This window comes from Mercenaria mercenaria, chromosome 14 (assembly GCF_021730395.1).
Source record: "Mercenaria mercenaria strain notata chromosome 14, MADL_Memer_1, whole genome shotgun sequence".
Taxonomy (NCBI): domain Eukaryota; kingdom Metazoa; phylum Mollusca; class Bivalvia; order Venerida; family Veneridae; genus Mercenaria; species Mercenaria mercenaria.
In genome coordinates, this window is record NC_069374.1 from 54,697,012 (window position 1) to 54,720,986 (window position 23,975).

At 35.4% G+C, this 23,975-nt stretch overlaps 1 protein-coding gene across 3 annotated transcripts; it reads right to left on the minus strand.

Moving 5' to 3' along the window:
- Positions 1-553: 553 nt before the first annotated feature.
- On the minus strand, positions 554-16,292 carry LOC123527539 (aminopeptidase N-like). Of its 3 annotated transcripts, none has more exons than XM_053523530.1 (2): positions 16,121-16,292; positions 554-4,582 (listed from the first exon to the last, which is right to left on the minus strand). In XM_053523530.1, exons 1-2 carry the CDS (start codon positions 16,149-16,151, stop codon positions 1,713-1,715), a joined length of 2,901 nt encoding a protein of 966 aa, XP_053379505.1. In that variant the 5' UTR covers positions 16,152-16,292; the 3' UTR covers positions 554-1,712. The 3 variants fall into 3 exon arrangements, with proteins under 3 accessions (XP_053379505.1, XP_053379506.1, XP_053379504.1); XM_053523531.1 differs by lacking the exon at positions 16,121-16,292 and adding an exon at positions 15,885-16,019; XM_053523529.1 differs by lacking the exon at positions 16,121-16,292 and adding an exon at positions 10,987-11,167.
- Positions 16,293-23,975: the final 7,683 nt, after the last annotated feature.

Here is a 23,975-nt window from a genome sequence, read left to right on the forward strand (position 1 = left end):
TTAGACCGTCAACGTTTTGCTTTTAAGTTGAGTTATATGCATTTTGATAAATACACTTTGTAGCAATGAAATAAACAGAGCATAAACGTTGAATAAATTTTAAGTTTTTACAAATTCAAAATTAGGCCTACATTAAAGCAGCATGCCTCCAGATTTGGCTAAAAATAATCTTTCTTTCAAATTGAAGTTTGGTCATATTATGAACATTAGAATATGATTTTTTTTTTAAATATTGTAAAAGTTCCAAATCAAGAAAAAAATATGACCGCGCCGGGAATCGAACCCCGGACCGCCGCGGCAATAAAGACATTTTCCCGTCGTCGTAACCAATAGCGCTATAGCTAATATAGTGAATAATGACTTAAAATATAGATAATTATAATCGAGACAGTTTACCTAGAGTAAAAGCGTGACAAATGCTTTTCGATTTTCATCGTAAAAAGTAGTAAAATCAGCAAATTCTCATGTTTCCGTAACATAAAGTTTGTCAGTAATTAAGTTTTAAAGCCTTCCTAAGAAATATAGCATTTATTTCAAGATATCTAAAAAAAAGTTTTGTTGTTGTTTTTGTTGTCGAACGATCTGGAGGCATGCTGCTTTTATAAGAATGCGTATTTGTTTCTGTATCATACTGAAGCACAAAGTGGCTAACGATTTTCATGTGTGTCTAGTAAATCATAAATGAAAATGAAAAATCACAAATTCATTTTACCTAGAACTTTGCGTGTTTTTCTTAACGGTTTAAATCAAATTGGCCCATGCCATGGCCTCACAATAATTGTGCCGCGCCATGGGAAAACCAACATAGTGGGTTTGCGACCAGCATGGATCCAGACCAGCCTGCGCATCCGCGCAGTCTGGTCAGGATCCATGCTGTTCGCTAACAGTTTCTCTAATTGCAATAGGCTTTGAAAGCGAACAGTATGGATCCTGACCAGACTGCGCGGATGCGCAGGCTGGTCTGGATCCATGCTGGTCGCAAACCCACTATGTTTGTTTTGTCATGGCACGGCTCATATGTATTCATAATGTGAAAAAAAAATTGTATTGTTTTGTTTGCTTTATGTATTTTACTTGGCGATTATTCTAATAAAAGTATGTTTAAAGGCTCAATGAATTATGTGAATTCAGATACATCAAAAATAGTCTTCCTGAATGTCACCTTGAATTTCGCATTCTATATTAATGATAATGAAATATAAATTCCAATGAAAAAGGTATTTATACAAATTTCAGTATACATATATAACTTTAAAAAATAATTTAAAAATGTGTATTCAGCAGATAATAGATTCGCTGGTTAACTTTGTTAGTATATACCACATACACCATATTAAATATAAAACATAAAGCAACACTTATATTCCACTGTATGGTATATCTAGTTACTCGTCCGTCCTGATGTCCAGTATTGCCAGGAAAGTATTCCCTAAAATGGCACGTTTTCTTGTGTTACCTTTTGTTTGAAGCGTCAGGGACGGTAACTAGAGACACATTTTTGGACTGCCTTGTATGTATTCATTATGATTATAGTAACAAATACTCCTTCGTTTCAATTGCATGTCTATCCAATAAGAAAACATATCATTAGTCTCCGGAGTCAACTTCACGAACGTGTGCAATTCATTGTTAGTAAATAAGTTTTAGTTATAGTGGATCACAATTTTCAACTTAAACATTGACTATCTCGTAGAACGCCACAAAATAATAGTTTATTGTCGTCGTGTAGGATATCCTGGTGCAAGTCCATATTTTCTCGCCATATCTGCAAGCCATAGTTCCACCGTTGTCTGATGTTCTGTAAGCCAGAGCATATTAGATTTCGTTGCTTCTACAGCCTGTTTAAACGCCTGTTCAGCAGGCCCTAAGTTAGGTGTAACAGCAATAAACTGTTCCAGTTCTCGGAGTTGTCCAGCAGTTGTGAACGGTCTAGTTACTCCACTGACCAATGAACTCAGAAGAAATAAACTTCCAGCAAATGTATCCAAGAATCGTTGCCAGCTGTTTTTCACGTGTGCCCAAACTTTATCAACAGCGGTTGGATTTCGTGCCAACCATGTCAATGTTGTCCCAATATCACGGGCTTGAATCGTGTTTTGGTCCCAAGTTAGATTCAGAAGTCGGTACTGTAAAACCTCATTCCTTGTACAAGCTAACGCACTAAGATAGGCATATTTTTCATTTGTATTAAGCGTAGTGTTATACTTCCGTAGCACATAAATCCAGTCAGATTCAGTACCTCCTTGTAATGCGGAACATAGAACGGTTGACCTTATATTCTCATCTAGTAAAACATTTTCATTTTTCCAGAGCGTAAAATCTTTCTTTGACTGCTGAATAATAATACTCATTTCTAAGGCACCGGCTTGAGAAAATATTGAAGATCTTAGCAAATTTTGTTCCATCGTAAGAGTCTGTTTATTTATTTCTAGGTTTCTAAAAATAGTTGTCATGAAATGATTCATGACGTCTCTGAATGTTGCATATGCGTTGATGTTACGAATTAGATTATTAATATAACTCATTTCAGTTATAGCTGCCAGCCACGGCACATATTCATCCTCGAACCTGAGGTATTCGAAAACTGATAAGGCTAATTTTAATTCAACAATTTTTGCCTTGCTTAAACTGAAAAGATCATTTATAATTTGAGCTCTGTTCACCAAATCTATTTTTGTCTTGTTGTCTTTTAACTGATGTATCAAACTTTTCCAGATGTTTTCTTCGTAATTCACCCTGTAATACCCCCATTGTTTTAAATTTGCAATAATCCAATTGCCAGGCAACGACAAGTCTACAAGCTGTCGGTCAACAATCAGTAGCACTTTTTCTTCCATCCAGATAATATTCTTGTACGTCACTGAAAAAGAACTATTCTTGTTCGATGTGTACGTCAGTGGAATCTTCCATATGTAATTGTAAGGCGAAATTTCAGTGTCATTCATTGCTTCGCTTGGGTTATTTAGAAAACGCTCTTGGGTGATATTTAGTACACCCGGTCTCACTTGCCGTATTGTTATAACTGGGTAGTTTTTCTGTAAAATCCATGTGTCCATAACTTGACGTACTCCAGGAGGGTGGAAATATGTCAAAGGTTTAGGCTCAACAGCTTTCCAAAGATCAGCGTGACCAACACTGGAATATTTGTAGTTTTCAAGATATTTTTTCAAACCGGTTTGGAAATCGGCATCGCCAAGAATAAAATTGAGCATCCTGATCATGCAGCCACCTTTAGTGTAGGAAATAGAATCAAAGACCTGTCTTATTTCCGTAGTGTCTGCAAGTTTCTTGTATACCGGATGTGACGAAACTAAGCCATCGGCATCGAAAACGCTATGCATATTTCTTACGGCGAAATGATTCATGAAATTCCATTCGGGATATACGTTAGCTATACCCACGTCTGCAAAATATACGGCAAACCCCTCCTTAAGGAACAAATCGCTCCACCAGTCCATTGTAACAAGGTTTCCAAACCACTGGTGAGCAAGCTCATGTGAGATAGTTATTGACGATTGCATGAGGTTACTTATACTGTATTTGCCCTCTTCGTAAAATATCCTATCCTGATTAAATATGATCAGCCCCCAATTTTCCATGGCACCAACTGACGTTTCTGGGACCGCCAGAATGTCCTGTTTTGGCAATGGAAAAGGTATTCCAAAATAATTTTCAAAAAAGGATAAAATTTTAGCACCAAATTGCAACGCATGTTCAGTTTTATTTATCGTCTCTTTTCCGGACCATGAAGTGTAATAAAGACCAGGCCTAGCTGGTCGGGTTATTGAAACAAGGTCACCAACCGCCATTGCGGTGAGATACGTCGGCATCTTAGGGGTCCTCTGGTAGACATCTGCAACAAAGTTTAAGCCTCTTGATTCTGTAGTTAGTAAAGGCATGTTTGATATACTGACCATGTCCTTTCGCCTGACCAATGTTATTTCAAACTGGGCTTTGCGGTCAGGTTCATCAAGACACGGGAACGCTTTCCGAGCATCTGTTGGCGAAAATTGTGTCGCGGCTACGTACTGATTTGTTGTTCTATATGGGAACGTACTGAGGTACATGCCAGCAAAATCGTTTCGTAGTAGTCCTGTAAAATTCATACTGACGTAATACTCTTTATACGGAATCAAGATTTTCTCTAAATGTATAATCAAAAACTGCCATTTTGTGTCGACATCGTAGCTAAGAATCTCAATTCCTCTGTAAAACTTATCATTCGGTCGCAACGACCCAGCGGTCATAGAAGAGTTGATCAAATCAAGTTTGTTGATATTTAGAGTAATATTTTGACTCCTCACGATGCATTTGAATTTGATCCAGACACTGCCACTGAAAGTGAAATCTGAAGCATTTAATCCGTAGATATTAGGAAATAGTTCTATTTTATATAATAACGGTTCGATATGCCTTGGGAGACGGCCACCTTCATCTGCACTGCCTAGGATACTGCCGATATTTGATTCATTGTGTACAACGGCTGGAGTTTCAAAAATCTCCTCCCGTTGTGTTCCAATATAGTAGAAGGCGACAGCTGTCCCACACAGCGACACGACACAAAATATTGCTAACAGCAGCGCTGGAAGTAGACAAAAATGATATTGTAAATATTAACAATACAAACAATTGCAAGCATAAATGTGAAGAAGATAAATTATACAAAGTAGTTTTTCTACGAAATCAGATAAAATTCGGAAGGAGGTTTTTAAAAGGTTCCCTTTGATCAATCTGGGGATCCCTTACATGTTCGGTAAAAACAAATAATTATACCCCCCAAAAAAAATGTTTATTTCATCAACCACACAAGTTGATATAAGTGATGTGTTTGTATTATATTTGTATCATATGGTGAATATATTTAAATTTTGTAACAATTAATGACACATGAAACAGACGCAAAAAGGAGTCAGAATAAAACCTTTCAAGCTAATTAATTTTAATTAACCTGTTTTAAGACACCATTCATTACGACAAAGGGAGACGCGGGAGAATCCGCGTCTTTAAATGCAAGTTCAAGTTATCTATTAAAATCTTTATTACCTAATTAGAAAAAAAATCTTCACAGATTTAATATTCAGAACTTCATGACCGCGGAACGTACTTTCAATCCAGTTAGAAAGCTGAGGCCTAAATCTGGATTTACATTAAATTGCACGTCTAACAATTGCCGCTGAAACTCCATATCTCGAACTCGCTTATTCCATAATTCCGGCTATCTCGAAATCATTTTCACGTCCCGACAAGAAAATACATTGCACGAAATATCACTCTAAGTCGAATTTCGGTTATCTCGATCGATCCCATTGGAACTCGAGATACCAGGATTCAGCTTTATTTAAAGCAGTACAGAGTAACTGCGCTATTACAATCTGTTGTGTTTTGTGAAACAAGATTTTGCTCTGATTAAAAATTTAATTTCAAAACATTTACCAGTGTTTTAAATGTTGAAATGATACCATAACTGTTGGTGTGCATCCGTGAAACAAGCTTTCAAAAAAAGCCTCTTAATGTTTACTTCTCATTTTCCCGAAATAACACAAAATAAAATGAATTTACTGATATAAATCTTCATGATGGTTGACTCGCTAATGCACAAAGTCATAAAAGTGGTAAAAGAGTTTAATACGTTTAAGTAAAATTTGCCTGATGCAAAAACAACTCTTTGGTCAATTCATTTCACAAAATTACAATGTCGTCTCTGACATTGATTATTGTAGCCAGTATACATGTTGGCGAAGTTGCAATATTTCGCAGGTCGGCTGTTTTCTATCAAACGCGGTTCGATATTTTATTTACAAAAAAGATTAGAGAGATTTTCATGCTTCGATTTTCGAAAATGGACGGGCATTTAGCAACACTGGAGTATGACTTAGCTAGTAACAAACTGACAGGCCAATCAGGTTTTCTGTCAGGAACCAGCGGTCTTACGACTGGATTATATGACAAAAGAAAGTTTCATTACTTGAAAACTGTATTCTGCCAGCAAACGCGTTGGCCGTCTGACCCGAAGGGTGCGGGTTCGAACCAAGTTAAATTTATGACCGCACTGCATGACAATGCTCCTATTTTTAGAAAGTGAGACTGAGATATATCATAAACTGAACTTGTAAAAAAAATAAAGAAATGTATATAACATTTCAAGTATTGTGTTTGTTTATGAACTTTATCTTGTCGGTATAAATATTCTAGTGAGGTTATAATTTGATACACATACATGTTTACCCATATAATTCACCTGTGCATTTTAATTTTTGTTTGTCTATTCATATTTACATAAATTATTTTGAGAACAGAGAGTCTTTCGGTATAGATTAAATAGTATAGTTTTTCATACCGATAAAAAATGTTGTTGTTCTTGTGATTATAATGATGATGAGGAGGAAGAGGATGTGGTGATTGACGTCAACAATGATTAATATGTTGCTGAGAATGATGCTGCTAGTGATGATGATGATCACGATCATGATTTAAAAGAAATCGGCACTGATGATGATGATGATGACGATAAAAGTGATGATAATGGTTCAACACCAATCGGAATAAGATTAGACATTAACTAGAGCTATCACTAAAGGTGATGAACGTACGCCCCGCATGCACTGACACATTGCAACCTGGCGCACACAATATTGCATAATTATGTGGATTGTATGTATATAGACTGTATGTATACAGTTAGACTAGCTACTAGTCTGATAATAAGTTTTTTTATATACTAATGTATTTCTTTGTCATATATCTTTCATTTATAGATATAGCTCCCTGTTTATAGATTGTTCCCTTTTGAATATCTGGCTGTATTATCTTACATTCGGCAGCAAGAAAAGGTAACCATGTTAAAACTATGAAGGGAAGTAATTTAACATAAAATATGAGAAGAGACTATGACTGGCAAATGTAAGGACAGTCTAGTATACAGTATATTCACAAAAAAACAAAGTCCCATAACTCTGCAGAATAGTTATCTAAAAGAACGTAACATGCACCATGCACAACTAGGATTGATACTGATCACTTGTGTGAAGTTTCGTTAAATTGTTTGCAAGGGTTCGGAAGATTAGGCGCGCACAAGATTGCATATGCAGACTGTATGTACATAATATGTTAACGAAAAACAAAGTCCCATAACTCTGCAATTTTTTAAAGAACCTAACATGCCCCATGCACAACTACTGTTGTTACTGATCACGTGTGTGAAGTTTCATTAAATTGTGTCAAGGGGATGAGGAGAAATGGTGAGCACAATATTGTGTCTCTGTATATAGTATAGTGACAAAATACAAAGTCCCATAACCCTGCATTTTTTTTTCTGAAAGAACCTAACATGCCCCATGCACAACTGCTGTTGATACTGATCACTTGTGTGAAGTTTCAATAAGCTAGTCAATGTATATACAGTAAATGAATAAAACATTTAGTAGCCTCATATGTAGTTAAACACTCAAATAATTATTAACTTGTCACAATATAAAACAGTTCAGCTTACGTCAGCCTTCTGTGTGGTAACAACAGATCACACAACAATCACACTTTTCAACCGGTAGACCTTACTGAGTTAACACTGTGCTGTAACGTAAGACAAACACGAGTCTGGACGTTTTTGATGTTTATTTACACAGTAGAATCTTTCGTACATAACTTTCATAATTCATTCTGTAACTTCTTAAATCTTAACAAGTGTCATCTTTAAAACCTAACTTCGTATCTACGAGACCCATTCCTAGGTCTCGCCTGGTCTTCTAGACCCTTCTCTCTGAAGCAGCAATTCTCTAACATGCACTGTCTGACAATTTGACGTATAAAACGTGTGGGTTTGATATAATAAACAATTACAAAAATGCATCATATATCAACTTGACAGGATGTACTTGTTACATGTCCGCTAATGTACTTCTGACCTTATTTGACAAGTTAAACAAATAAAATAATCTTTGATTATTTTACAGTGCATTTAATGATTAAAATCTTTAAGTCCTAATTTTATATAATTGCAATATCGCCTTTAATTACCCTTGGTAATCAACAATATGCCGCGATATATGACTTAGCTTATAACAGACATTCACAACAAACCGAATTTCTACAGAAGGACAACGATCGTAAGATTTTCTTCTATGGCAGAAGAAAGGTATATTACATGCACACTGGTTTTTTTTTGTTGTTGTTGTTGTTGTTGATTTTTTGTTGTTGTTGTTTGTTTTTTGGTGTTTTTTTTTTTTTTTTTTTTTTTTTTTTTTTTTTTTTTTTTTTTGGGGGGGGGGGGGTGTTGTTGTTCTTGTTTTTTGTTTGTTTTTTTGTGGTTTTTTTGTTGTTGTTGTTTTTTGCCAGCGAAGGCGCGCCCGGCCGCTCAGTCCGAATGAGCTTATGGGTAACCAAATCTCATCCACGCATGACGGTAGTACTACTATTGCTAGGAATGGAAGTCATAAAAGTAGGTTGCAAATCGAAAAAAGAAGATAAACAAGTATGTTTTTTTTCTATAAGGTTTTGTTTATTTGCTTTATCTTGTCAGTGTAAATAGTTTAACTTAGCAGGGTTAAAATTTCATGCGTATACGCAATATGATAAGTACCGCACAGCAGTATTATGGCGTTTTTATTTTTAGCAACATGTAAACAAACAATCAGTACTTTGCACTCTCTTTTAAAATAAATCAAAGGCCTGAATGGCCTGAGTCGGCTAATGATTGATGTACTGACAGTATAGTCTACCAGTTTCAGTTTGTTTTTAGTTTTTTTCTTAAAATTTCATAACACAGCTCGATATTTACCCAAAATATTATATCCGGATACGATTACACTTTTCTCCAGTTTGAACAATATATTTTACAAATTGTGATGATACGAAGATATTTAGCAGCAATTGGCAGTATCTGACATTGAAGTTTACGGTTAAATTACCTCTTATTTAAATCTTTTCATAAAAAAGTTATTTCGTTTCGTGAAAGCAGCCAAACATAGACGATCTACTTTCGATTTCAAAAACTACAAGAAAATACAATTTAATGTTTCGCCGATTTGTTTATTTCTCGAAAAATAAGAATTAAAATCATTTTTAATATCAGTAGTAACTAAACAAACCAGTAAGAGCTTCTTCTTCCGATAATTTATCCGTTTACTGACTGCAAAATTCAACCCACGCAAAGTTTATAGAAATCATACGATGCGTGTTTACGTTCAATGTGGGAGAATTAAGGCTGATCGGCTATGTTACCTAACGCATCCAGACGATTCAGATTTTGTTTTTAAAAAAGCATTGTGTGCGTTTCTGTAATTTTATATACGTTTTTATACGCTTAGAAATTATTAGACATGCGTATTTGCATTATTTCTATACGTAATTTACGCTAATACGAATCTTATCTGGAGCCCTGTGGAACTATTTTTTGTCTTTCGCTGGATGTTACCCAAGCTTTGTAAGCCTGCGCAATTCTTAAAATGCACATTTATGCTTAATGAGTTACATTCGAGAATTGCACAATTACAAGTCATAAATATGATAGATTACATCGTATATTGGTCATAGCAAAGGGAATTGACACAACTTAACTTCATTCATGCAGTGAACTGTTTGAAGTTTGAGAAATCTAATGGAACTACAGCCCTTCACTGTGTTATTTGGTCCGTTTAGAGAATCGTTGGATAGCAAGGACTCGTCAAAAGGCTTTCAGCCTTTAGCCGACTCAAAAATATAGGAATTAGTTCAACAGTTGGATTGATGGCGCATTAAGTGGATAGACATGCAATCATTTTGTAGTGATAGTTGTAATGGTTCGAACCTTGCATCCGTCCATTTTTTCCATTTTGCATTTTAATGTATGTACTTTGTGCAAGTTTGCTTTTCTCTGGTTTCTAATTCATTCATAAAAGCTTCAAAAATGTTAGATCATATTAAAGATGAAGCGTATTTAAAAACAATTACGTGTTAACCGTGACATATATAAGTTGTTGAACAAATTTGCACTATATTAACCAACTCGTATTGTTTTCGTTGAATCGTATTGAAAAAAAAAGAAATTAAATAGTTTTAAAAAATATTTTACGGGTCTGGGAATCGAACTCTCGACGAAAAAGTATAACACAAGCACCGTTACCGCTTGTCCAACGAGGAATTACTATTTGAATCGTAAACGTAGTGTATTGACTTAAATTCATATGTGTTGTTTGTTTAGTCACAGGAGCCTGATATTCTATCCATAAGCCAACACAAGTCTATATAAGAAGACCCTCTCTTTTTATATAGACTTATGCTGGCTTATGGATAGAATTTCAGGTTCCTGTTGTTTAGTTCTTGCGGATCTTAAAGTGCAGAAATGTCCAACAAAGGCCGATCGTACAGACCAAGTTTGGTGAAAATCCATCGAATGACGACACACCTGTTTTCCGTTTTGGTTTTGTTTGTTTGTTTGTTTGAATTGGGTTTAGCGCCGTTTTATTTTCAACAGGATTTCAGTTATGTAACGGCAGGCAGTTAACCTAACCAGTGTTCCTGGATTCTGTACCAGTACAAATCTGTTCTCCGCAAGTAACTGTCAACTTCTCCATATGAAACAAGAGGTGAAGGGCGAGTGACTTCAGACACAATGTATTTCATCAAATCGTCACGGAGAACATACGTCTCGCCCGGGAACCTTTCTCACGACCCTACTATCCGTAGACCTGCGCTCCCCCTATTGAGCTAAGCGGGCGGACTTGTTTTTTTATCTTTGGTATCCCCTAAATGCAGTCAGACAGAATCATAAGAATAAACTAAAGAGAGAAACGATATAGTTTGGTGTAATTTTAGAGAAGCTATTGGCGATGGATGACCGAGGCCGCATCGTCCATCTCTATATAGGTCCGGTTGAGCTAAATTCACCTCACAGATTGTCACTGTTTACGTTTTTTGTTTAGATCCAGTCGCCATCTTGGAAATATCACTGGCTCCCTCCAAGAATAGGTTGAGTCAGTGTTTACAGGCTGCAGAATTATGAAAAAAAAATACCTGAACATTCTGAAAGACGTATTCCGTCCTTAGTTCTCATACTGACAGACATGTCTTCCATTAACAAAGAACGTTGAGAAAGGCGTATTCCATCCATATTTTTTATGCTTTTAAAATAAATAAAACAGCTTCCATCTAGAAAATTGATTTTCTCTCCAAGAAGCACCGTGTATATTGATTTAGTTATTATCTCAAGCATGAACTTTGCAAACACTATAGTAGTCGCAACTTGACCGCGATGGTTGATTATTCATATCGATTATTTCATTATAGAAGTAAGGGGTGCTTTGGGTAGCCGTGTATATTTATATGGAATTAGTTTGTATACAAGGCAGTATCAAAGTATGTATATTTACATTTGATCAGTTAAAACTTTCCAGTACATAATTTTTTATTTTCATAAATTTATATTTTCATTTTCTCGTACAGCTCGTGTTTTTTACGTACACTCCTTTTCAATAATAAATTGTGCCTCGTTATGTATTATAATACGATTAAAGGTCAAACATCGGGGTCAAGTTGCGTCCACTACTAATAAACTTTGGTAATGTGGCAGTTGACCTCAATACAATTGACACTGTTCATTTCCCAATACAGGTAAATCCAATATTTGCTTTACAATAGATCTATGACGTATTATCTTTGAACACCCCTGGACTTATTGGACTCAACTGCCACATTATCAAAGTTTATTAGTATACTAGTATGTATTTTTAAAGATACAGATTAAGTTATGATAATCAGAAATTAGTTTCACTCAATATATAGGTGCACAAGGTGACTAAGTCAAACAATTTAATGCAGCGGTAATTTGCACAGGTATAGAAGAAGAAGAATAGTTTATTTCACTAATTAAGGACTTGAGCCATTATGGTTCCTCGTCCACAAATATAGATATACCTTGACCTTCAAAAATGACCTTTGGGCGAGTTCATTAACTAAGGTGGATCTGGTTTTCGGATAATGTCGGCTGATGGTTTACGTAAGAAATAGGTATGTACTGTAAGAAATGAACCCAGTTGCGGTCAAAGAATGCTCAGCGTATTGGTAAGTGCGATTGCCCCTGATACATGCCATGCACACAATCTGTGGGTTCGAACCCCAACATAATTTCTTTTTATTGTATTATGAATCAGAATTCAAAAAGTACGTAACATATTTTAATGCCTGGACTTTAATATTTACTGTTTTGACTCTGAATTATTTTTCTTCATTTTTCCCATTCGTGCCCGCCCGCTTAGTTCAGTAGGGAGAGCGTTTGTCTACGGATCGCGGGGTCGGGTGTATGTTCTCCGTGACGATTTAATAAAAGACATTGTAAACATATTCTTCCGACATAAAAATAGTGTTGTTTATAAAAAACGATAATCAATCAAGTGGGTCGAGTTCAGTGTGTCATTTTGAGGTTATTTGAATATTCATTATTATTATAGATTCCTTGTGTTGTTATAGAACAATAGCTCTTAAAATGACAATGACAAGTGTTAATCTAAGTTTTAACCCTGCTAACTTTCTAAAATGGACTGGTCCATCATTCAATTTTGGCAGTACCACTTATTATTCAAAGGGGTGTTCACTGAAAAGTTACTGACTGAATAGCGAACAGTGCAGACCATGATCAGCCTGCACAGATGCACAGGATGATCTTGGTCTGCACTGGTCGAAAAGGCAACAGTGCAGCCTAAATGTATATTTAGACTGATATAAATTCGAACAATGAAAGTAAAGCAAGCGTATTAATGCCATTGAAATTAAACAGGTAACCTCGAAACATTTAGAAGGTTTAATATAAGATCATCAATTTAATACAGTAAACTTGCAATATTTTACAAGTACGTGTTTGTGTTTCAAAAGAACTATCCAGCTTTTAACAGTGTTTAATGTTGGGAGGAAGACCCCGGGTGCCTCCTTCGGACATAACTTTAACCATGAAGTGGTACGTCGATAAAGCCATACAAAGATACGAGCGGGTACAAGCTACAGACCATATCTCAAAGGCATACTAGATCAGAGTTTTACATTTGAAAATATGAACAATTACTACATAAAGATTATGTAAACAGACAATTAACAGTACTGTGCAATAGATTTAAAATAAGACAAAATGATTGTATAGCTAAACACAGTACAAATGTTTATTACTTGTACAAAAAGTCCAGCAAATGACTTGTATTTAATATGCATGTATACTAATTGAATGCTTTAGATTTATACATTTTTTTTGCCACAAACTCAAAGTTGCGATATTCTATCAAAAAAAGACATTCTGCTTTGCATATCATGTTAGGAAGCCATACAGCTGGCTTACTGAAGGTCGGTGGCTCTACCTAGGTGGCCGCCCGTGATGAAATAATGCACAGAGGGGCACCTGGGGTCTTCCTCCACCGTCAAACGCTAGGAAGTTCCAATATGACCTAAATTTGTGTCGGTGTGTCGTTATACCCAACAAATGTATTGTGCATGCAAGATTCTACGGCAAAGACCGAGCGCACGTTTTCTACAAACATAACAACATAACACTATGTATGTCCACTCAACCTCGAAGTACTCCATTTGGGCATGTTGGAAAATTTGTTTGTGCATAACAGGAAGTGCTTTATTGGTAAATCAAGACAGCAGTAGGAGAACAAAAATGATCAGCCGAGGTCTCGAGTAAGAAAAAGGTTACGTTTAAATATAACACGCTTGGTCTGATATTGAAGATTTTAACAGTTGCAATTAAATCTTCTATCAATCAATATCCAAATCTGGATACCGAAATACCATTTAGCAATTTACGTAGTTTGAATAGTAAAGGTTGCTTTGGTAAACTAGAAAAGGATTACGTTTCGCGTGAGAAAACTTGAAATATTTGCAATGTGCGGGTACATACATTTATCTAAGACCTGTCAAAATGCGGCTGCAAAAGTGATGCATTAATTTAGACATTGACAAAGATTTCAAAAACGATAACAACAAAAAAAAAACTTGTATATTCGTAATGTGCGAGTATTGCCTATGCAATCTTCACATTGTAGAGGATATTATATAAACATACAAATAAATAAATAATGATAATAACAGCTTTTCACAAAGTTCGAATATGCGATTTGTTCACATGTGTAGCAGTTGGAATTAAGTAAGAGTTTAGATGCAGTTACCCTAACAGAAACATTGTTAGGTCCCGTTTGCCAAAATCACTTCAACATTTTCAAGGAGAAGCCCCAAAACCCCAGTCCGCCGAGAGACGGAGACCCCCTCCCTCACCTACCCCACACTCGCAGCATCTATGCTTGGTTCGTAGTTATGCTGCTCATGTCTGGCGTATGCAGCTAAAAATCACCCGGATACGTCCCTGATAAAACCATTACAGAGATATGAGAGGCTACAAGCTATTTATAGTTATCAAACATACATAGTTTTACATAGTCACATCTATATATATTTATGGCACATATATAGAAATAATAACCATGTTTCATACACTGAGTAAAAGGTAAAATACCGGAACAAATACTGATTAAGAAAACAGAAACCTTCGCCTCCTACATAAATTTCATAGCAGAGTTTGGTAGACTTTGAATAGAAACGTTACTTAACCAAGAAATCACAGAAAATTTGCAGTACTTGAGAACATTGCAGCCCACATGGTACTTGAGAATATGCGAAACGATAATTCATTTCAAATAGTTACAATGAAATTTACCCTTTAATTTCAGTATGTAGCCTAATTATAATATAACGTATGCTTTTTTCGTGTAAAAACATCTGCAGATTCCCGAGGGATTGGTTGGTGGACGAGCTTACAGTTTACTGGAACATTATCAAATGAGAATTTTTCAAATTACCTCCCTTTTATATATAAAAACACATTTGGATTTTTCAGCAAAAACTGCCTGGTTGTACATGTTATCACAAGGATTTACAATGGAGCAGTGTTTGTATTTTCATTTGAATGGCGGATCAGTTTAGTGAACAATATTATATAATTCTTATGATTTAGTTTTCTCTGACGTGCTGCGAACAGTTTTTCTTGCCAGTCAGACAGGATTTTCCCGTGTTTTTGCCACTGCTGGAAAATTGCAAGAAAAATAATTCGTCACTAGTTTACGGTGTGGATGGAAATATCTGGCTATCGGGTAACTGTATTTTCGGCAACTTGACAGAGCCTAGTTACTACCTAAACAGTCACTCTGCAGCTAGATATTTTCATACGTATCTTACTTCAACCAGTGACAGAGTTTTATATAATTATTCATACATCGTTCCTGTGATGTTTTGTTGAGATTTATCCAGTTGATTAAAGCAACAAACTGCAATATAATTGGATTATCAATCGTGTATGGTACAAGATTTTGATTGAAGACTAAATTGAGATGGGATATCTGTGCTATTTTAGCAGCTCCAAACCACAAGTTGAAATACCCACAGTAAAAACACACCAGTTAAACATACACAATACCGTTAAGTGAAAGTGTATCAGAACTATTTGCAAGTATCTTTATTTTTTTTTTTTTTACATTTCATCTTATCCCTTCTGTTTTATGAGCGCGCGCGATTCACAAACCGGAACTAATTTGCAAATGAACTAGACGTACCCCTTAGTGGTACCTGGGGCTGAGGGGGGAGGGGGTGGTCTGGATGTTATTTTGCAGTTTCTCGATCAATTTTGAAAAAAAAAAAATACTGCAGAAGATTATATATAACTTGACTAGTTCAATGTACTTCAAACTTTTATTTTTATTACGAAATGTCAGCGTAACTATGATTATAAGCAGTCGTGAAGGGATGTACACTATTTATTTATTAACGTACATGATCAACATATTAAAATACAACCTAGCTAGTTCACACATATTTTGCACGGTGAACTAAGAGGGAAATCACATCTCAAATTTAAATGTTAAGTTTTTTCTCACCTTCACTTAAACTCCTCATCTTCGGGTGAATGTAAAATCAAATTCAAAATTAAATTCCCGAACGAATTAACCTTCATTAAGAACCAAAAAAATACTGACTTAACCAGTGTTTCATCTTATGTCAACTAGATTTTCCTCATAACCTTTTACGATGATTAATTGAACTGTTTACCGTTATGTTTTAACTACAAAAACAATTAAACAAAAAGCAAATTACGAAATAATACAAAGATTACCTGAACGTTTCGTAAGACGTATTCCGTCCATCGTTTTACGTTGTTACACTGATGTAGTTAGTGAAATAAAATAAATTAGGTACATAGTTTTCATCTAGGTGATAAATAAATGGATTATCTCAGTGAGAAGCGCTGGGTCTATTAATTTTCAGAGATAAATTGTGTTATTTGTATCTCAAGCATCTAGATCTTGTGGATTTTTAAAGCTACTCATCCATAGATGGAGCAAAAACTTTCAACATCCCTTTACACTGAAAATGTTATATGAGATACGTATTTTTAGGTAACAAAGTAACTGGAAATAAGTTTTAAATGTAATAAATGGTTTAAACTGGTCATCCATAATTTGAGCCGCACCATGAGAAAACCAACATAGTGCATTTGCGACCAGCACGGATCCAGACCAGCCTGTGCATCTGCGCAGTCTGCTCAGGATCTATGCTGTTTGCTAACGGTTACTCTAAATGCAATAGGCTTTGAAAGCGAACAGCATCGATCCTGACGGACGCGCAGGCTGGTCTGGATCCATGCTGGTCGCCGCATGCACTATGTTGGTTTTGTCATGGTGCGGCTCATTTAAGGGCTCTAACAGTTAATGGTGTACTATTTGGTTCGAAAGTCTACTTTGCGGGCTCGCAAATTGCACGTATAAAAGTATGTGTGCATGCGTTAACATACACGTGCACGTTGGTATGTCACGCATAAGAATTTTGATATATGTAACTGTGAGTTATGTAACTGTGAACGGTAATATTTGTTGTAAGTATGCTTCGTTTTCCAGCAAGATTCGCATTTAAAAATAGATACTGCAAAATTATAATATCAAGTCGAATCAATGGCGTTTTCGCGAAAAGTTTTGCCGAAATCAAGCATTTTTCTGGATGATTTTCTTATTCATTTATTTCTCATTTTGAATACATGTATTTACATTATAGACAGATTATAACGAAACAAAAGTTAAGATCTTTTTCTTTTGGAGTTATTTCTATCTCTCAGATTTAGTCAGTTCGCATCACTCCATCATTCACTGGACAAAGATCTACCAAAATGTTACTATAAATCTATATGGTTCATTACGACGCGAAAGCCAAGCGGTCGTCAATACTCTACGGGGCATTTATAGGCTTCATTGTGTCTGAAAGGGCGGATGGACCGTAATTAAACTTGAACACTGACTGACTGACGTTAAGGCCACCAGTGCTATTATGCAGGTAATATCAAAACTATAGAAAATTAGAAAAAAAGTATTATGAAGGAGATTTAAGCGGGTTTAGCAATGCAAATCGGAAGTCTTGTAGTTTACATTTGAAAGTCTTAAGCTGTTGTAAATGTACAAACTGGTGAATATCAGAATATGATTGCATTTCTGCATTTTTACTGCATTTCTTTTCAAATTGTATATATATTTATTTAAATGGGCAACGGATATTGACAGTTCTGTTTTTTTTTCTTTTTCTTTTTTTTTTTAATAAAACTGGATATATAGGCTGAAGACATGATACGACATTGGATTAACATATTTAATACGGGGATGTTTTTTTCATTGTTTCTCTTTTTTTGCAAACCAAGTAATACTTCAAGCTAAAGTTTTCTCTCAGCTTATCCATACATAAATTCAAATGAAAGTAACACCCGAGAGACAGTAATATCATAAGTAACATTTCCACCTAAAACAAACAAACAAACAAACAAAATTAGAGACGATATTCGTCTTAAACAATACACAATAAAACGTACTTAAACACACTAGCCTCACAGGTGAATCTAGACCAGCGTAACCTTTCGTCAGAAATACGTGAGACAGCCGCTTTAACTGAAGATAAGATGTAACTCTCTGTCGGGTGTCAGTCAAAGAGGCATTTGCTCGTAAAATGATTTAAAGATTCAGTGAAACGATTGCATTTATCAGATAACCTTTTATCTTAATGTTATAATTTTTCACTACAGTTAAATTACGAATGTGAGACTATAAGCAATATCCTTTACATTTATTGTGTTTTTATGTTTGTACTTGTTTCCAAAACAATCGATTTTCAGGATACTTAATTGATGGAAATCAGAGTAAACAACAAATAACTTCATTGGTAAACTACAGTCAAACCTTTCCTAAAGATCACAGTCTGTAAATAAAGTTCACCTGCAAATAAGGACCAGCTTCGGCAATACAAAGCGTAAGCGTTGCCTATCAATCCACTTACAAAAATAAACATTTTACATGTATCTTGTCAAAAAAAAAGAAAGTATCTGGTTAAACAAAAGAAACAGGGACGTACTTGGAAAAAAGCAATCGGTACCCCTTGGTGATTGTGGATACTTTTCTGGAGTTTGATGAAAATGGCCGGGGTGCTGCGATTGAGGAAAAAAGCAAGGATCAGGCTCATTTTAAATGGCTGTTAGTTGTTTTTTGTTTTTTCTTAATTAAACTTAAAAAGAGGAAATTAATTAAATATCGTTTTATTGTTGGGGTGTAGTTTTGTTGTTGTTTGTTGTTGTTGTTGTTGTGTTTTGTTCAAGGTTCATTACAAGATTCTGTCTCATGATTTCTCCGATCAGTGTAGCAGGTGGTCATGCCATTCTTTCGAGTTTGTCAGAGAACAAAAATATGAGTAAATACACATGTTTGGATTTCTGGAACTCAGCAAAGGTCAGAACGTTAAAATTTTAAACATTTAGAAATACGAAAGCTGGCGCCAACCATCTATCATGTATTGGTGATTTTATTGCAAAACATAATTGTGGGCGGCATACCAGGTCACCAATTCCCTGGTCCTTTATGGCGGAAATTTTCGTCCAGAAATGTGAAAATATATATTTGTTAAAGTTTTTTCGGCAAAATAAATACTGCCCTTTTTCAGTCAACATTTCAGTGTACTTGTATATTTTTCCACACATACAGGATCGCACGTGATCCGTGATGTATTGTCCATAGGACCAGACAATACAACCACAAGGAGCCCTAGTACGAGGAAACTTAAACCTGTACAAATCACTGAGAAAAAAAAAGAATATTATTTATTATAATTTTCCAAAATCGTTTATGACAAAATGCCTCCAGATTCATTTCAAAGTTTTAAATGAGCTCGGTAGTAAATAAAGCAAAATTAAAGTGAGCCGCGCCATGAGAAAACCAACATAGTGGCTTTGCGACCAGCATGGATCCAGACCAGCCTGCGCATCCGCGCAGTCTGGTCAGGATCCATGCTGTACGCTATCGGTTTCTCTAATTGCAATAGGCTTTGAAAGCGAACAGCATGGATCCTGACCAGACTTATCGAAGATATGAATAAGCAAGAGCTGTCAGTGGACAGCGCGCTCGACTATTCTCAGTGCTTGATAGTATAATATAAGCTATGAGTAAAACTGTAACATTACAATAAGCATATTCTAAGTCGAAAAGGGGCCATAATTCAGCAAAATGCTTGATAGAGTTGCCTCCTCCTTTTTACAGACTAGGGTCATGATGGTAAACAAGTATGCAAAATATCAAAGCAATATCTCAATGGACTTTGAAAATATTTGGGGTGGTACGCAAACTTTAACATTTATTCTAAGTCGAATAGGGGCCATAATTCAGTCAAAATGCTTGATAGAGTTGCGTCCTCCTTTTTACAGACTGGGGTCATGATGGTAAACAAGTATGCAAAAATCAAAGCAATATCTCAATGGACTTTGAAAATATTTGGGGTGGTCGGCAAACTTTAACATTTGTGTGACGCTCACGCTAACGCTAACGCCGACGCAGGGGCGAGTAGGATAGCTCCCCTATTCTTCGAATAGTCGAGCTAAAAATGATACAATTCGTAAACACCACACGAATTTAGACCATGATCAAATGTTTGAAGTAGAACATAGAAGGCCCAGTGGTACCAAAGCCTATATATATCTGAAACTTAGGCTTAAAAACGGCATACATTATAACTTTGCCAAAACTTTGCCATGCTGCTGGAAGTTTGCTGAGCCATCATATGCTACAGAGTAAAGATTCCTGCAAAGTTTCTTTGCAATCTATGCCTAATTAACAGTGCCAGAGCTGAAAGAAAATTATTATTTTAAATTCTAAGTTTCAGACTTTAAACGTTGTGGAATTCGGAGTCAAGATCGAGAGAAGACCGTTTGTGTAAATTATGAACACGGAGTCAAGATCGAGAGAAGACCGTTTGTGTAAATTATGAACACGGAGACAAGATCGAGAGAAGACCGTTTGTGTAAATTATGAACACGGAGACAAGATCGAGAGAAGACCGTTTGTGTAAATTATGAACACGGAGTCAAGATCGAGAGAAGACCGTTTGTGTAAATTATGAACACGGAGTCAAGATCGAGAGAAGATCGTTTGTGTAAATTTTGAACTCGGAGTCAAAATCGAGAGAAGATCGTTTGTGTAAATTATGAACACGAAGACAAGATCGAGAGAAGACCGTTTGTGTAAATTATGAACATGGAGTCAAGATCGAGAGAAGACCGTTTGTGTAAATTATGAACACGGAGTCAAGATCGAGAGAAGACCGTTTGTGTAAATTATGTACACGGAGACAAGATCGAGAGAAGACCGTTTGTGTAAATTATGAACACGGGATCAAGATCGAGAGAAGACCGTTTGTGTAAATTATGAACACAGAGTCAAGATCGAGAGAAGACCGTTTGTGTAAATTATGAACACAGAGTCAAGTTCGAGAGAAGACTGTTTGTGTAAATTATGAACACGGAGTCAAGATCGAGAGAAGACCGTTTGTGTAAATTATGTACACACTGAAAGCTACCGAATCTGCAAATCTAATCTGACTATCATTTCCTCCTTTGCTGTTCTCTAATTACACTGATATTCAATGTAAATTTATTATATACTTTAAATGCTCTCGATATTTTAGTCTTTTAATAATTGTATCTACCTCTACTGGTTGAGGACCACCAAATCCGGACGACCACCAAACCGGACAGTTTCGTAGCTGCTAAAGTTTGCTGTATTTTTAGCAATCTTTTATAAGTCAAACACACATTTGATTTTTTAACAATGATGTGGAATTATATCTGACAAAAATAACTTATTGAGGAGGAAATTTCATTTTTTGATTTCGTCATTCATACTGAAGCATGAAACTATCATGGGGGATTTGGAAATCCGCACTGCATTTCTTACTATCATATAGCAGTTTTCCAAACAAAAAAATTTGAATAAAATTTATATCTTTCAGGCCAATAATGAATACTTTGACTCGTTTTTACATTACATAGCAAAATGTCATCAGTACAGAGGTTCCCATAAGTTGTAAAAAAAAACTGTCCAGATATATGATACTGCCAAGCAGTGAAAGTAAGTAGTTTAGTTGACCCTACATTCGGCCCTGGAAAGGGCATTAATCATTCGTTAGGGGTAAACAAATTAAGTCTGCTTCTTGAGGGTGCACCTAACTATGTTCATGTGAAATTTCACAGTTGTAATGAAGGAAATAAAAGAGAAAATGGCGAAAAACCTCTAAAAGTGTCCGGTTGGTGGCCCCCGACCAGTACCCATATTTTTAAAGGCACGAAAGTATACATGAATGTATTTGTGCAAAGTTTTATTGCGGAAGTATACAGAGTAGAACAGAACAGAACAGAACAGTAATTTATTGATATAACTTGAACATGTACAGTTCATCGTTATAAGAACAAAACATACTAATACAGAGGTGTAGATGCTGATTTCTTTACCCAAGTTTGGCAAACAATCAAGTCTAATTTAGATTTGTTTCTAACATATGGCAGGATAATTATTATTATTATTATTATGTTGTTGTTGTTAGGTTGTTTTTTTGTTTGTTTTTTGTTGTTGTTGTTGTTGTTTTGCGAAATTCTACAATCGCATCGAAGTCATAAAATCAAGGAAGTAATAACAGCACCATTCAATGTTGTTGAAATTTCAAAATGATAAACATTTTTTCATTTTTCTTAACATGGCTGTATATTTTGTAATACAAAAGATGTTGCCAAAATATCGATCAACATCTATGATCAACATTCTCGCATACCAGAGGTTTGCCACGGTTCCCTAGCACAGATGGATGAGAATCACGGATGGTCAGTAATTTGGGTTTGTTTGAATTTCGTCAAAACTAAATCGCCCTTGATTGAACGACCTAAATACTTATATGCGAAGCATTTAGATAATTAAATACTCTTGAGCAGCACTTCTACAGATATTTCTTAGAATATGCTTAGGCTACTCTTATGTTCATTTTTTGTATTGTGTTATTTTTACTATTATTCGCATGAAGTTTTGTCTATGCAATTTTTCAATGTTAATTGAAATTCGCTCCGCATGTTCTCTAACATATTTTAAAAAGAAATATGAAAAGTATATCTTACAGTTGACTGCTTAAAGAATCTCTTTGTTTATATCAGCTGAATTATAACTATGTTATCATAATATAATTATGCATGTTTATATCATGTCATTAATTGATTTCCTAAATGGAAATTGTATAAATGGATACTTAAAGGCAATATCTATTTTAAGGGGTATTTGTCTAAGAATGAAAGTGATATTAATTAGGTTATATGATAGTGTAAATTGTATTTGGTTGTTGTTGTTGTCAGAAGGCCACATTTAAAATTAAGATGTATCATTTGTACTTTGTACTGATCTATATCAGAGTAAATAGAATAAAGATGTTATTATTATTATTATTATTATCGCTATATATCAAGTGCAAATATTTTGTCGAAACGGAACCTGACACAATTAAAAATCTTAGCCGTTGAAATCGTCAATAATCTAAAACATGTAGTATTTTTGAAACAGACTATACATTCGGATGTTGTACATACTCTGGTCCAGGATGTTGGTGCTCATTTCTTAGAATAGACATATAACCCTTACTCTTAATTAAGTCGTAGTTTAGTTATACTACCACATATAATAAGAACTCCTAAAAAGCTTAGCATGATAAATCACATTACAAGCTGTCAGACAAGAAAAAATACAGTAAATGACAACTTCGGATTAACATTGGAATACTTTAATAAATCTGAGACAGTGATATACCACTACCGACTATGGACTTGCAAGCCAAAAACGTGCAGGACCAATGGGGCAAGTTTAAACTATGTGTAAAGTCGATATTTTCTGTCCCAGGAAATGAATGCCATTCTTTTACAGAGTTTTATATTGGACATCACTCTCGTGCTTCTGGAGCGGAAATGGAAGAACGACAACTCTGTATGAATACTATGGAAAAGCCATGGCGTAACGGATACATCAAACGCGGAATATTTCAAAACTGTATGCAAAAGGACCTACCGATTTTCTGTTACAGATTTAAGACATACGTACGACCGACCAAAATTCTTAAAAGTATATCATTTAATAACGGAATGCCGACATTACAAAATTAATTTGTAAGAAGATTAAGAAACAGTTGCTAGACTATATCGATATATTATATGCGATGACAGAGGAGGTGATTCGAAATAGAACTTTGTTTCGCTGTTCAAGACAATGGGGTTTTTAGTTCTATTTAAAATGTGTCTAGCATTCATGTGCTAGCCTATGTTCTTGTGAAAAAAAGTGACATGTTTCAAGGTATCGGTCTGTTTTATGGCACACCGGCGCAATCTATACGCTGCTTCCAACGTTCTTTCCGGCTTTTCATGTTCTCGGGACCTTAAAATCTTAGTTAGAAAGGCGAGCTTGGCCGGATGGAAAGCGCAATGTTACATATCCTATACAATGTGTTAACAACCATGTGTGTTTCGCGCAAAGACCTAAACTATGAAGCTCCCATCGATGGATATAAGATGACATTTTTGAAACTGCACTATCCAATTTGCAAATATGAAGATGTTACGGCTAGATTTAGTGGCGCACGGTTTCTCT